This window comes from Oryctolagus cuniculus, chromosome 4 (genome assembly GCF_051225735.1).
Source record: "Oryctolagus cuniculus isolate XC-2025 breed Fujian yellow rabbit chromosome 4, ASM5122573v1, whole genome shotgun sequence".
Lineage (NCBI taxonomy): Eukaryota > Metazoa > Chordata > Mammalia > Lagomorpha > Leporidae > Oryctolagus > Oryctolagus cuniculus.
The window spans coordinates 7,877,870-7,893,511 of record NC_142870.1 but is presented as its reverse complement, the minus strand read 5'-3'; the positions used below and the strand labels follow the sequence as shown (position 1 = coordinate 7,893,511).

The following is a 15,642-nucleotide window of genomic DNA, read 5'->3' as shown; positions in this document are numbered from 1 at the left end:
AACATTTTATAGATAAGGCATTTTATCCATTTAGTCTTTTTGTCTTTCTGTATCCATTTTTACCTTTTCCCTGTTAAACAATGTTGATTCATTTTCAAATGAGGTACAAATACTAATCTTGAACTTTTTTCTTTTTATTAAGAATTTGACATCTGTAATATATGGTGTAGTAAACCCCTTTCTGTCCTACAAGACTACTGTGATGCCATTAAAGTATACCTCTTCTGGCCACTTCTGTTTCAACATCCACACAGTTCTGTTTTATCACGATTGCATCCCTGTATGGAGAACACGTAAGTTCCTGTATGTTACTCATTTTGTATGAACAGTATAAGCATGTTACCCAGTACTGAGAAATGCCAAGTATGCTAGAAATTTTTTGTCTCATTCTTTGCTTAAATTTGTTTAAAGAAATTGTTTATTTTCATCTTATTTGAAAGGCAGAAAAAAAGAGGGAGAGAGAAAGAGCGAGAGATCTTCCGTCTGCTGGCTCACTTCCCAAATGCCCATGATTCTTGGTACCAGGCCAGGCTGCAGCCAGGAGCCCAAAACTTTGGATCTCCCACCTGGTGGCAGGGATCTGCTGCCTCCCCTGGGCAAATATTAGCAGGAAGCTAGATCAGAAGCTGGGACTTACACCATGACTCTGATACGAGATACAGGTATCCCAGGCAGTGACTTAAAAATTGTGTCACATGCCTGTTCCCTCCCACCTTTAAAAAATTATTCATTTTTTATTTATTTGAGAACCACATAGAGAGAGCTCCCTCATCTGCTGGTTCATTTGCCAAATGTCTGCAGCAGCTGGGACTGGGCCAGGACTGCAGCTAGAAGCTGGAAACAAATCCTGGTCTCCCACACGGGTGTCAGGAACACGTTTATTTGAGCCATCACCACTGCCTCCCAGGGTTTGCATTGCTAGGAAGCTGGAATCAGGAGCCAGAGCCAGGAATCAAACCCAAGCGTGCTGATATGGGATATGGTAACTGCTAGGCCGAATGCCTGTCCTGGTGTCTCATTCTTGTATACTGTTGAACTTTACTTCTATTGAATAGGGTGGGAAAAAAGTACTTGAGATTTGTATAGGAATGGATAATCATAACATTATAATGAATGAAATTCTGTATTATGAGATGGTAGTTAGAATCTGAAGAAAAATTAATATGCTTGTTTATAAATATCAGTGTTGCAGTACAGGAGAGAGAAAAAGATAGAGAGAAAAGAGAAAAAGTGGTGTGTCAACTTAATAAATAGCTTACTAATGGTTACCTAGAGTGAAGAAAGATAGAATTTAATTTTTTTCAAATAGTTTTAAGTTGAAATTTATGGTTAAGCATAAAGATCAGTGAATTTGTGTATATGAGAGTCTATAAACTTTTAAACAAATGAATTTGTCTTTAAGCAATTCTTGTGCTTCTGAGATAAGTTTGAAGAAATTACAGCATCTTGAGCTGATGGAAGATATTGTGGATTTGGCAAAAAAAGTTGCGGTAAGTGGTAGAAAGGAGGTTCCCCCAACCCCGTTTAAAAGAATATAGATACTTATTTGTTTGTTTATTTTTCTTTTTTTAAATAATAGTCCCCTTCCCTGTAAAGGGTTGGGAGGATTCAGTGAGTTAGTCTTTTTTTTTTTAAGATTCATTTATTTGAAAGGCAGAGTTACAGAGAGGCAGATAAGTGGGGGAAGAGGGGAGATTTCCATTCATTGGTTCACTCCCCAGAAGGCCACAATGGCTGGAGGTGAGCCAGTCCGAATCCAGGAGCCAGGAGCTTCTTCCAGGTCTCCCATGTGGGTGCAGGATCCCGAGGACTAAGGCCTTCTTCTACTGCTTTCCCAGGCCATAGCGGAGAGCTGGAACAGCTGGGACTTGAACCAGCACCCATATGGGATGCCAGCACTGCAGGCAGCAGCTTTACCCACTATGCTGCAGCGCCAGCCTCATAATATAGATATTTGTATTGTGTCAGACCCGTCCTGCCAGTTTATAGCAATAAACAGGTAGTGATTGTAGTTTTGGTTAACCTGGGATTATTCTGCTGTCCATGAGTGCATGCTTAGTATTGAAGAGATCAGGTAGGTAGATGGCTGCTGACGTGGTTCTGATACGCTCTGATGGGGACCAGGACATCTTTGTGTTATTAAAGGATAGGAATTGGAATTGGCTGCAGATGAAAGTGGGCCCTGGTTCACAGAAACCTTTGTCACAGGCCTGAAAGTCATAGGCTCTGTCTTTTGACATAAGCGCACCACTGCCGCCACCAAGTAGTTTCTCTCTGGGGTAGACTATATCAGAACAGGTTTGAGGAGCTGTTCTAGTGCTTGCGTGAAGAGGTTTTTTTTCCCTCTTGTTCTTGGTACTATTGACACTAGAATTTAAATTTAGAAAGGTATTCTGTCTGATGTCTATTTCCTGCTGATAATCCTTTGCAGTAGCTCACTAGCCAGTGGGGTTTGGTAGATGTCTAGGTATAATGAGCTTTAAAAATCTACACACATAAAAGTTACATGAAATCATTTTATCACCAGGTGCCCAGGGAAAACTATTTCTCAGTTCTTGTTTTAAGGTTCTTAAGGGGTAAATTAGTCATGCAAGCGCTTCTGTACAGTGTACTGCTGTGTACGTGTAGTGGTATCGCGTGTTGCTTAATGATGGGATCCATTCTGAGGAGTGCATTGTTAGGTGATGTTGCTGTGCGACTGTCATAGGAGCGCTTATATAAACTTGCATGGGGCAGATCAGTTGCTTAATGCAGTGCAGATATGTGTGGCCGCTGCCAGTGTAACACAGCATACTCTCACAGGAAACTTTTTCCTGTAAAGTAATGGTAAGAAGTATAATGTAGTAAATACGTAGGCCAGTAACATAGTCATGTTGTTATCAAGTATTATGCAGTAGACACAAATACATGTAGTGTACTTTTTTAAAAAGGATTTTATTTATTATTTAGGAATTAAATAACAAATACAGACAGTGAAAGGGAGAGAGAGAGAGGTCTTCCATCCGCTGGTGCACTCCCTAGGTGGCCACAACGACTGGAGCTGTGATGATCTGAAGGCAGGAGCTGGAGCTTCTTCCAGTCTCCCATGTAGGTTCAGGGGCCCAAGCACTTGAACTGTCTTCTACTGCTTTCCCAGGCCATAGCAGAGATCTGAATTGGAAGAGGAGCAGCCAGGACACACACTGGTGCCCATATGGGATGGCGGCACTGTAGGCAGATGATTAACCTACGGCGCCACAGCGCTGGCCCCCATGTAGTTTACTTTCATACAGCAGACAGTGTGGTAGGTTTGCTTACCAGCAGTAGTACCTCACATAGGAGTGGTATATTGTGCTGTGAGGTTAGGATGGCTCTGTTGTAGCTAGTTGATAGGAGTTTTTCATCTTCATTGTAATCTTAAGGGACAGCCATCTTTCATGTGGTGCATCATTGACTGAAAGCATTGTCATGCACTATATGATTGTATTCTTAAAATGCAGGATTTTTTCCATTAGAAAATTCATATGTAATTTACTGAATAAGGAAACATTTGTTTTTTATTTATTTTGCAGAATGATCCGTTCCTTATTGAAGGCTTATTGAGAATTGGTTATAAAATAGAAAATGTAAGTGTTAACGCTGGGAACCCAGTACACTCACTGTGATAAATGGCAGTCCTGTCACAGCTCATTTCCTGTGTATTGCGTTCACATGTACTATGTGATAGTGCTCATCTCTCTCTTTTACTTAATAATTTCCTCATTTTGGGAGTTTGCCTCATTTTCATTGTTTTGCCTGTGTATGTAGTGTAATTTTGAACCTTTATTATAAGTTGATTCCTTTTTCTCTTTTAGGATGTTTAACTGGCATATTTTATTCCAAATGAAATTACTAGGTCCCTAGTATGAATATTTTTTGATATGTGATTACTAGGTAATCTCCAGATATGATGAAAAATCTATTTATTTATTTGAGAGACAGAGAGTTCCCATCCACTAGTTCACTCCCCAAATGCCTGTAACAGCTGTGGCTGGACCAAGCCAAGTCTGTGAGTCAGGAATTCAGTCTAGTTCTTCCATATTGATGGCAGGAACCCAATTCATTGTAATATCACTTGCTGACATAAGGGATACAAATGTCCTAATTTAACCACTAGGTCAAATACCCAACCTGAAAAATAAATTTTTAATGCTTCTGGTGACTTGAACATCTATATGTATCCTTTAAGCCTGATGCATTGAAACCTCATTTGTCTAATTTCTGAAGTTAATTTCAGATCATGTAAGAATGAATAACGTTTCTGTGAAATCTTTTTTTTTTCCCTAAAGATTTTATTTATTTGAGAGGCAGAGTTACAAACAGAGAGAGGGAGAGAGAGACAGAGAAATCTTCCATCTGCTGGTTCACCCTTCCAACAGGTTGCAATGGCTGGAGCTTAGCTGATCAGGAGCCAGGAGGTTCCTCCAGATCTCCCACATGGGTGCAGGGACACAACCACCTGAGCCATCCACTCCTGCCCCTGCCTGCCACCGACCCAGGCCATAGCAGAGAGCTGGATCGGAAGAGGAACAGCCAGGACAGGAACTGGTGCCCATATGGGATGCCGGTGCTGCAGGAGGAGGCTCAGCCCAATACGTCACAGCACTGTCCCCTCTTTTATTTTATTTTTTTAAGATTTTATTTATTTATTTGAAAGGTAGACTTACGGAGAGAGAGAAAGACAGAGAAAAAGGTCTTCCATCCGCTAGTTAACTCCCCAAATGGCCGTAACGGCTGGAACTGAGCTGATCTATCCAGAAGCTGGGAGCTTCTTCCTGGTCTCCACACAGGTGAAGGGGCCCAAGTACTTGGGCCATCCTCTGCTTTCCCAGCCCATAGCAGAGAGCTGGATTGGAAGAGGAATAGTCAGGGCTCAAAGTGGTGCCCTTATGGGATGCCAGCACCTCAGGCGAAAGCTTAGCCCATTACACCACAGCGTGGGTCCCTTCTTTGAATTCTTGACCCTCTGTGAAGATTGTTGCACAAAATACCAATCGCCCAGCCACTCCCTCCTCTACTGTTTGTCTTGTTCTTCTGTTTGCCATAGACCCTATAAAATACATAATCCCTTTGGTGAACCTTAATCTCCTTGGAGATGGTGGTCCTAGTTTAGATGTGATTCGAGAACCCTTCCACCTTGCATTAGTGTACTCTCCTGCTACTTAGGACAGATGGCCTCTAACCACGTCGGAGACCTCAACTTCCAGATCTGTAATAATGTGGAAGCATTATTTTTATTTTTATTTATTTATGTATTTTTGACAGGCACAATTGACAGTGAGAGAGGGACAGAGAGAAAGGTCTTCCTTTGCCATTGGTTCACCCTCCAATGGCTGCTGTGGCTGGCGCGGTGCGCTGATGATCCGAAGCCAGGAGCCAGGTGCTTCTCCTGGTCTCCCATGCGGGTGCAGGGCCCAAGGACTTGGGCCATCCTCCACTGCACTCCCTGGCCACAGCAGAGAGCTGGCCTGGAAGAAGGGCAACCGGGACAGAATCCGGCCCCGATAGGGACTAGACCGGGACTAGAACCCGGTGTGCCGGCGCCACAGGCGGAGGATTAGCCTATTGAGCCATGGCGCCGGCCAGCATCCTGAGTTCTGAATGTGGCCTGCGGTAACCTGAGTCCACAGACTCTCTAAACTTGTATTGAAGTCCAGCTACTCTAGGTTGTGTGCTGAGTAATGCAAACAGGTGTCGTACAAGATGTACATTAACGTTCTGAAATGCTGTGTAAGTTTCTAATACCACATACACCCAAATCTTACTCTTCATTCCTCATTTTGAAACAGAAAATCTTGGCAATGGAAGAAGCTATAAATTGGATAAAATATACAGGCGATGTAACAATTCTACCTAAATTAGGATCCATTGACAATTGTTGGCCTATGTTAAGTGTTTTCTTTACTGAATGTAAGTATAAGTGCTTTAAGTTGTTACTTAATATTTAAATATTAATATTAAATATTTAAAAAATATTATTTGACAAAATGGGATGTATAGTTAATATGGTTTAGAATTTTAAAAAAGTTTTTCTTTTGTTAGAATGCCAGTTAAGAAAACACTACCTTGTGTTTGGTTTTATTATGTATTTCCAGTCTTAATGATTTTTATGATTTTACACTTTTTGAAATCCTCTCTAATCAGTATGCTAAGTTGTTTAAAGAAAGAGACCACAACTTGTGTTCCTGCGTTCTCATTCATAAGCAGGAGTAACAGAAACTATGATTTGTATTTCCTGGGTGAATCTGCTGATCTTTTTATGTATGAAGAAACTGCCTTATGTATTTCCTTTGTAAATACTTTTCTTTAAAGCATTTGAATTTTAAATATTTATTTACTTTTTTCTTTTAAATAATTATTTACTTATTTTAAATATTTTACTATTTTAAATATTTATTTACTTATTTATTTCAAAGGCAGGATAAGAGAGGTAAAGAGAGAGTTTACACACCATATGGTTGCAACAGCTGGGGCTAAACAAGGAGCCTTCCTGGGCATCAGGGACTAAGCACTTGGGCCATCATCTGCTGCTTCTTAGGCACATTACCAGGGAGCTGGATCTGAAGCTGAGCAGCTGGAGCTGGCACTCTGATGTGGGATTTAGGCATTCCAGATTGTGGCTTTCCCTGCGCCTAACATGTGCTCCTGAATGTTAGCCAATTTTTTTTCTTTTACAACACACACACACACACACACACACACACACATATGAAAGGCAGACTACAGAGAGGCAGAGGCAGAAAGAGAGAGGTCTTCCATCTGCTGGTTCATTCCCCAAATGGCTACAATGGCCAGAGCTGGTCTGATCCGAAGCCAGGAGCCAAGAGCTTCTTTTGGGTCTGCCACTCAGGTGCAGGGACCCAAAGACTTGGGCCGCCTTCGACTGCTTTCCCAGGCCATAGCAGAGAGCGGGATTGGAAGTGGAGCAGCTGAGACTTGAACCAGCACCCATATGGGATGCCAGCATGCAGGCGGCGGGTGGCTGGCTTTACCTGCCACACCACAGTGCTGGACTCTTTTCTTGAGTCTTAATTTCTTGAATCTTTAATTTTCCTTTCATCTTGAAAATGACTGTATTTGGCTAGAGGCTTAACTATAGTTTTGTTGCACAATTTTTTTTAACCACTTCTTATGCTTATGTATCAGCTTAAAATGCAGAAGATGGGGCCTGATAAACTTTTGTTGGGAAGTTTTGTTACCTACTGTGTTTTAAATGCTTCCTTAATATTTTATAAGAATGATGTTTCAAATAACTTCTCATTGTAAAATGCAGAAGATGGGGCCTGATAAACTTTTGTTGGGAAGTTTTGTTACCTACTGTGTTTTAAATACTTCCTTAATATTTTATAAGAATGATGTTTCAAATAACTTCTCATTGTAACATTTCATTCAAGAAAGAAAAAATATTGCATAAAGGGGTTTTATCTTCTTCAGTTCTATAAAATACATACTGAGTTTTTGTTTGAACATTGTCTCATATGCCATAGGTACTTGATATTTGTTGAATTGACTTGAGCAATTGTGAGACCTGTTTAGGTTATGTTACAACAGAACAGAAGCTATGATTATAACTAATATTAAAATAAACAGGGGCCGGCACTGTGGCGTAGAGAAGTTAAACCGCCACCTGCAATGCCGGCATTACATATGGGTACTGGTTTGAGACCTGGCTGCTCCACTTCTGATCCAGCTCACTGCTATGGCCTGGGAAAACAGTAGAAGATGGCCCAAGTCCTTGGGCCCCTACACCCGTGTGGGAGACCTGGAAGAAGCTCCTGGCTCCTGGCTTCAAATTGACACAGCTCCGGCCATTGCGGCCAATTGGAGAGTGAACCAACGGATGGAAGACCTCTCTCTCTCTGCCTCTCCTTCTCTTTCTGTGTAACTCTGACTTTCAAATAAATAAATCTTTTAAAAAAAAAGTGTTTTGTGTGTGTGTGTGTGTGTTTTTTTTTTTTTTTTTTTTTTTTACAGGCAGAGTGGACAGAGAGACAGAGAGAAAGGTCTTCCTTTGCCGTTGGTTCACCCTCCAATGGCCGCCACGGCTGGTGCACTGCGGCCGGCGCACCGCGCTGATCTGAAGCCAGGAGCCAGGTGCTTCTCCTGGTCTCCCATGCGGGTGCAGGGCCCAAGGACTTGGGCCATCCTCCACTGCACTCCCGGGCCACAGCAGAGAGCTGGCCTGAAAGAGGAGCAACCAGGACAGAATCCGGCGCCCCGACAGGGACTAGACCAGGACTAGAACCTGGTGTGCCGGCGCCGCTAGGCAGAGGATTAGCTTATTGAGCTGCGGTGCTGGCGACAAGTGTTTCTTAATTGCTAGATAAAAAACTGATTAGAATCACAACAAACAATCCATTTGCTGTTTTCTATTAACATGTTGTTAATTTTGTAAAAAAGATACATTATTTAATACACGCAAGAGAGTACAAGAAACGGGCCAATTAGGAGGTAAAAAATACAGTGAGCTTCATGGACTCAGCTGCTTAACCTAAGAATTAAAATATTTCCAAAACCAATTTATGGGTTTCTTTTTAACATATGTTCTTTCTCACTCTCTCCTAAAAATAAAATGTAGACAAATATCACATAACTAAAGTTGTAACAGAAAACTGCAATTTGCTTGAAGAATTTAAAACCCGAAATTGTGCGGACTGCATAGAGGTGAGGATAAATATTTACTTATAAATATGCTTTAATATTTTCCCATTAGAACTTTTAAGTTAGAAGAAGTAATAAAGCTGTAATAATACAAGGAACAATTGTATTCAGTTGTACAATTGAATAACATGAGAGAAACTTTTGAAAGTTTTAGTAGAAATTTTCTTTTTAAAGAAGAAATAATATCTTCATCAGATTTTTCTGTTGATTTTAAAGCAGTTCGTCAACTGAAGGCTTGTAGTTAGTTTGGGAAATATAATTTCCTATAGAAACAGTTTATTCACATGTATTCATAGGCCAAGCAGTGCATTGGTAGGAAATATGATTTTAACTCAATGTTTAGAAAATGATTTAGGAAAGTATTTAGTGTTCTTTTGGATTCTCTGACTAAAGCCAGTATATGGTCTATTATATTTTAATTATTTATTTTTTAAAAACCTTGAATGTTTGAAAAGTTTGTTATATCTGTAGCATCTTTCATATATTCTTGCCACCTGATTTTCATGCAGTTAATCTGATCAACATTTCCTGTATGTTATTGGTTCAGATACATATATGCATTTGAAATTTTATTTATTTTTGTTTAAAAGGAAGAGAAAGACAGAGGTAGCTCTTCCATCTCTTGATCACTTCCTAAATGGCTGCAATAGGGCCAGACCAGCCTGAAGCCAGGAGCCTGAAACTCCGTGTGAATCTCCCATATGAGTGGCAGGGGCCCAAACACTTGGGCCATTACCTGCTGCATCCCAGGGTCTGCCCTAGCAGGAAGCCAGAATCAGAAACAGCTGGGACTTGAATCCAGGCGCTCCAACATGGGATGTGGATATCCCAAGCGGTGTCTTAACTGCTATGCCGAATGCATGTCCTGATTTACAGATTTTTTTTTTAAACACTACAGTTTCTTGAATAATATAACGTTTGCTAACCTAATCTACTCGTTACATGTTATTTTAGTCTGCCATACCTACTGATAAAAGTACATTTAAAAGCAGACCTGCCAAATACTTCACAAAAGAGAAAAAATGTTTAGTAATTATTCAGAATGCATCTGTTAGCCTTTTGAGATCAAGTGTAGTAATTATTCAGAATGTGATGATTTTGTTTTCTTTTTAGTATTCCTTTAACAGAGTTAGTGTTGAGGCACTAGAGACAGGTTTCTATATATACCAAAATACTGGATATTGCATTCTCATTTTTACATAAATAATCCTGTTGGTTATTTATGATATCAAAGATAGAGAGCCAGATCCATTTTTCTCTGGGTTTTGGGTTCTTGTCTTTGAAACTAATTGATGGGTCATCTTCTACCTTGGTTTCTCAGCAAGGAGAACTAATGAAACTGAGAGGAAATGAAGAGTTTTCCAAGGGACGATTTGATATAGCTATTATCTATTACACCAGAGCCATTGAATATAGGTAAGAGCAAAACAAAAGGAGGGGTTCTTTTTTAGTGTGGCCAATAAATTTAGAAGGTTAGGAGAAATAAAACCAAGATGAGGAACTGAGAGCATCTTCCAGTTTTCTATGCAGATTAGTTGTTCTCGTCGTTAGGCGTTAGATGCGTTAAAGGTGTTCTGAAAAATACTGATCAGTAATGTAATTCAGGAAAGTTGGGCGGATGGTGGATTTGCTTCCTCTGTACTATCTTCTTTCCAGCTTTCTAATACAGAGTCCTGCCTTGTTCTTATTTTGCTATCAGCTAATTCCTTTCAAGTTGTTAGGGTTTCTAAGACTTCGGGCATCACCCAATCAGGAGTTTTGCTTTCTGTGAAGGAACTTTTAGTTTATATCATTTGATCCTCACAATAACTCTCTGAGCTAGACATAGCGAATAGAATTTTCTTTATTTTTAATACAGTGTAGCTTAGGTTGGTTTGAAGCGAGTTAGGAAGTAAAAGAACTGAGACTTAGCCAGTTTAAGACTCCCAGATCCTTTATTTTTTCTACTCTGCCATACATACAGATGAGAAGTTTTATGAAGATTTTCCATGCCATGTGTTTTCCATGTGAGTTTTGATTATTTCAGATATAATATGCTTTACTGACTAAATATTATTTCTTTTTAAGACCTGAAAACCATCTTCTGTATGGTAACCGAGCTCTTTGTTTTCTTCGTACTGGACAGTTTAGGTAAGTTGGGGAAGTATCCCCATCTATCAGTTACGTTAAATACCCATTTGGGGGAAGCATTTCAGTTTTACTGGGATGCACGAAAATCCTTGACTAGTTCTTTGGCAGAGATATGTGGTTAAAATAGGTGCGCTGTAGGCTTTGTATAATAACAGAGGCAGCTATTCTGATTCAGTACAAATGTGTGTGTGTTTTTAAGTGCTTTATATATATCAAGCAACCCTTAAATAGGTTGGTAATATTACTTTCCACATCTTATGTGTGGATCAACTCACACAACTTGTAAGTGGTGGTGGTACCATGAATTGAGCCCAGATCTTGCCTGGTGATGTCAAATTCTGTGTGTGTTATCATCTTGTGCCCTTTTAATTAATCTGTATAGTTCTTGAGAAGCATTTTTGCTGTAATTTTCCCTCTATTTGTTTTGGTATGAAAAAAACTACATAAAATGTCCTTCCTAAATGAAAGAAAGGTTATAGATTTAATGGTATAACTATGAGGGTGGAATCATAATTTTCATTTCCTTATGTTAAATTTGAGCTGAGTTTTTATTTATTAGCTGAGAATTGACAAAGATGTTGCACCTTGATGCTATTGCCCTTCAGTTAAAAAAAATTTAGGATTTACATTGTGAGCGTTAATGTTAAGCCATGTAGACTGTTGTATTTAATTACATCCTGCCTTAAGAAGGAATTAGGATGGGTGCAAGAACACATTTGCACAGTAGAAATACTCAGAACACAGCAGATTAGAAATCAAGTTGAGGCTGCGATGCTCAGGACTGATCTTTGTGGGCATGGATCTGGCATCAGTGCTGGTTACAAGGCACTCTTGCTTCTGACCTTCTGTGCCCAAAATGAAAAGGGAAACTTTGATAAGTCACACAGTTCTCACTGTCCATAAAGAATCAGGATACCTGTTGCTTGGATGAAAATGTTTTCCTGGTGTTCCGTACTTAGAGTAATTTCTTATGTGGCTTAATTTTAAGTGATGAAGTAGAGAAAAATCTGAGTAACATTCCTATTCATAGCAAAAAAAAAATATTCTTTGAAAGTACAGTTTGGGGTTTCATATACAAGTTTTTATATGACTTTTTCCTATCAATTGAGTCTGTTACCAGTTGTTTTCCAGTGAAAGCATTTATTTTGGCATGTGGGATTGGGGGTGGGGAAGGTAGTATATTACAAGTATGTAGCTTTCAAAAATAACATTTATTGTGTTTTTCTTTTATTATAAACAGAAAACATTCTCATGGTAGAAAATTTGGAAAATACAAGAGTTTAAAAAGAAGAAAATAAAAATCACCAGTAATCCAACCACCTTGGAGAATACCGCTGTATTAAAGTTATGCAGCTTTTACATGGCTTAAGCCGTGGATAAACCGAGGCTATCTAGACTAGAGGAATGGATGGGCTTGACACAGTCTTCCATCAATGCCACTGTCCTCAACTGGTTCTGACAAGAAATGAGCTGCAAATGTCTTTAGGTTATTGCCTCTGGCTAGGTCCAGAATTGCAGATACTCAATGCTGTTAAAGGTGAATTCACATGCTTTCAAGATCAGGTTAATAGTTTTGCAACTTGGCTAGCATCCTGTGAAAACTGAGGTGCTGATCTGAAACTACCTGGCAAGAGGTCATCCACTCTCTCGCTCCAGGAGCTGAGAGACAGACCAGGTGTTTCTGTTTTCAAAATTTTTTGAGTATTGAATGCTGGATACACGAGCAAGATCCCTAAAATCCTATCCTAGGGTCCTAAAACCCTACTTCCACAGGAAGTTACTCAAACTAGAAATATAGACACCAGGCAGTTTGATGAGTGAAAGGCCAGGAGCAGGGTGGTGAATCCATCTTGTACTTCCTGACAGTCTGGCTTGTGGTGCAACACGATGTGCGCGTACATTCCAGGTTGTCAGCAGTACTAAGCCCTCATTCCTTGTTAGGCAGTCACCAGTAAGTAGTGGATGCCTGTCTAATGTAGGAAGCTTTATGCCACACCAGTGTGTCTGTGATTTGCTAAGCAATGTAGCTGTAATGTTTGAGTCCATCATATATGTAACTCCTGACCAGGCGACCAGATGATGATACTTAGAACATGTTGCCAGTAGTTGAGATGTGCCACTGGCGCAGGAGGATCTGTGCTATGAGAAGGGCTTGTAGCTGAGTTACCGAGGTTGAGATATTTTGAATCTGAGCAGCTGTGAGGACAGCTAGGGGTAGAGCGTCCAGCCTCTTCCCACTGGGGCAAGGATGTACTCTGCAGCTGTTCCACAGGACCAGGCTTCCTGTCTGCTGCTGTGAAGCCAAGGATTGAGATGCCCAAAGAGAACAGAAGTGGAACATCTTAAATTAAGACTAGGAAAGATAAATAAAAGGATTAAAGTCATGAATGCTAAGACTTCCGAAATAGTTTGATCCTAACATATTAGAAAATAAAAACTGGAATCTTAAGAAAAGATTGAATGTTGACCAGATTAATATCTAAAAGGGTAAAATAATGCTACTCCACATGACAGCGCGACTATACTGGTCTGTGTACTTCATGTGTACCACTTGTAGAACCCTGCTGCCTCTTTTCAGATGAGGCATAGGGAGGCCAGCAAAGTGTTCCCAGACACTAGGTGGATGTGATGGAGCCAGACTTGAGCCCAGGAGGCCTCGATGCAGAGTCTCTGCTGCTAGTCACTATGAGAAGTGATGGTAGAGTAAAAGAATATGGAAGTTGAAAAATTTAAGAAGTAAATGGTCCAAATAAGCATTTATGAGGAAATTACTATCTTTACATGACATGCAGATTAAAAACCGTGAGTTTCTCTTTCATACCCATCAGATTGGCAAAAATTAAAAACCTCGTAATACCAAGTGTTTGAGAGGATGTGGAACAAAGGAAACTTTGATACTCGGCTGGAGAAAATGTAAATTGGTACAGTCACTTTGGAGAGAATTTGACAAGGTGAAGATGTGCATACCCTGCAGCCCACCTCTAGGCTCGTCCCCTCCAAACTCTCACATGTGTACCCACGAAGATATGTACAAGTCTTCATTGTAGCACTGTTTGTAAGAGTAAAGAAATGGAAACAACCTAAGTGTCCATCAGTAGGGGAATGGATAAATGAATGATGGTATATTCATACAATGGACTTGTATACAGCAGTTAAAATGAATGCAATGTTGAGTGAAAAAACAAGTTGCAGAATGATTTGTGTGGTATGCTGTTTATATGATGTTTAAAAACATGCAAAATGTGCATATCCATCATTAATACAGAGTGTATATTAAAAATGTTTTAAAATGCATGGGCATGTTACACAGGAGGGGAGTGGCTGTCTGGAGAGAGAAGGGGAACGGTGTGGAGATGGGAGGGCTGATGCACAGTGGGTATCAACTGTAAAAAATTTCTGCAAAAGGAGCTGAAGTAAATATGGTAAAATGTTTATTTCTTGCTAAGTTGGTACACAGTGTTGATTATGTTAATGTTGATTGTACTGTTATGTATGCTTGAAATATTTGATAAAAAGTAAAGAGTGCAATAAACATGTACGTAACAGTGATCAGTAAACATCAAGGAAAAAATAAGTATGAAATAATTGTGAAAGGAGAGCAGTACGACTGTTTGCAGGCCAGCGGCAGAGGGTAGGAAGCCTGGAGTGAAGTGTATGTGGAGGCACAAATGCTTCATTCAGAAATGGCCGCGGTGGCTGCTGTGGCAGTCAGACAGTTGGTGAATTGGCCCACCTGTGAGTGGATACAGGGGAGGCCGAGAGCTGATCAGAATACCTCGTGGTCTGTGGGTGTTGTGCTCGGGAACACGGTAGAGATGGGGTTGAAATGAGGGAGGGTTGGGGGGAGCTTCACTGCCTCCTGCCCCCTCAGGTGCACGCAGGGCCACTTTCTCCCCTGTGAGTCCTTCAGGCTGAGGAATGTGAGCAGTGTATGCTGGGATGCCTGGCATGGATGAGATGTCCCTTTTATGTTGGTCTTCTGGAAGTGAACTTTTCAAGTATACTTTGGTAACTCTTGGGCATTTTAAGAATGAGTACATTTTCAGCCCTGAGAAGGAACTAGGAGAAATGGAACTGGATGTACCCATGGCTGCCGTGGTTCTGCAGCACCTCATGCTATTTGTGTGCTGTGGGCTTATTCAGCCCACAGTGTAAGCTGCTCTTGCAGGACTGGCATGAAAAGTTTTAAGTTCCTCATTGGAGTGTTCTGAACTGGTAAAGAGGAAATATGATTGGACAGCGGGAGAGCTTAGCCTTGAATGTTTTTGAGTTTACTATGGAAAATTACGAAGTTTTTCAACTGGTTATTTACTTGAACTTTTGGCATTTATTTGTTAACTCATCCTATTGTATTCTCTTTCAGTAGATCCCAAATGTGATTAGTACCAGACTTAATAACTTAATAAGAAAACTTAAATAACCCTTGCTCCCCCCCCCCCGAATTTCTCTGAGACCAGAGGCATAAAGCAACTCAACTGTGTGTGTGAGAATTTAAAAATTCTGTGCGTCTGGGGAACCTTAGTTTGAGTATATTGGTCAGTGAATTACTTACTCTGCTCTGTCAGCTTATGTAGTCTCTATTTGAACATAGACGCTCCTAATTTGCTTTTGAGAAATATTTTAACTTTTTTCAGTCTTCTTTGGGGTACACCCCATTTTGATATGGTAAAATGTTCAGAGTAGAGAAGACTATACTGAAAATGCTTGTCTGGCTCAAACGTGTTCCCTGATCCCCTCTCGTTAGATTCTTGAGTGTTTCTGTGATATTTTATGCCCATATAATAATTTACTAAGTTAAAACAAATGAAATCACCATTTTTTAAGTCAGAGTAT

The 15,642-nt window shown here is 40.2% G+C and overlaps 1 protein-coding gene across 24 annotated transcripts in view; it reads left to right on the top strand.

The window, feature by feature from the left end:
* Positions 1 to 15,642, top strand: part of TTC3 (tetratricopeptide repeat domain 3) — a 127,103-nt gene that overhangs the window by 12,132 nt on the left and 99,329 nt on the right. For 9 of the 24 annotated variants that reach the window (XM_008274871.5, XM_008274872.5, XM_008274870.5 and 6 more), the window contains exons 4-10: positions 143 to 293; positions 1,403 to 1,490; positions 3,552 to 3,605; positions 5,808 to 5,928; positions 8,597 to 8,682; positions 10,001 to 10,095; positions 10,747 to 10,809. The exons of 13 other annotated variants lie outside the window; for them this stretch is intronic. In XM_008274871.5, coding sequence (XP_008273093.4) covers positions 143 to 293; positions 1,403 to 1,490; positions 3,552 to 3,605; positions 5,808 to 5,928; positions 8,597 to 8,682; positions 10,001 to 10,095; positions 10,747 to 10,809 — 658 coding nt within the window. Of the gene's footprint in view, positions 1 to 142; positions 294 to 1,402; positions 1,491 to 3,551; positions 3,606 to 5,807; positions 5,929 to 8,596; positions 8,683 to 10,000; positions 10,096 to 10,746; positions 10,810 to 12,208; positions 12,347 to 13,637; positions 13,761 to 15,642 lie in introns of those variants that run through there. 2 more of the 24 variants (XM_051833620.3, XM_008274875.5) reach the window with 1 other exon arrangement.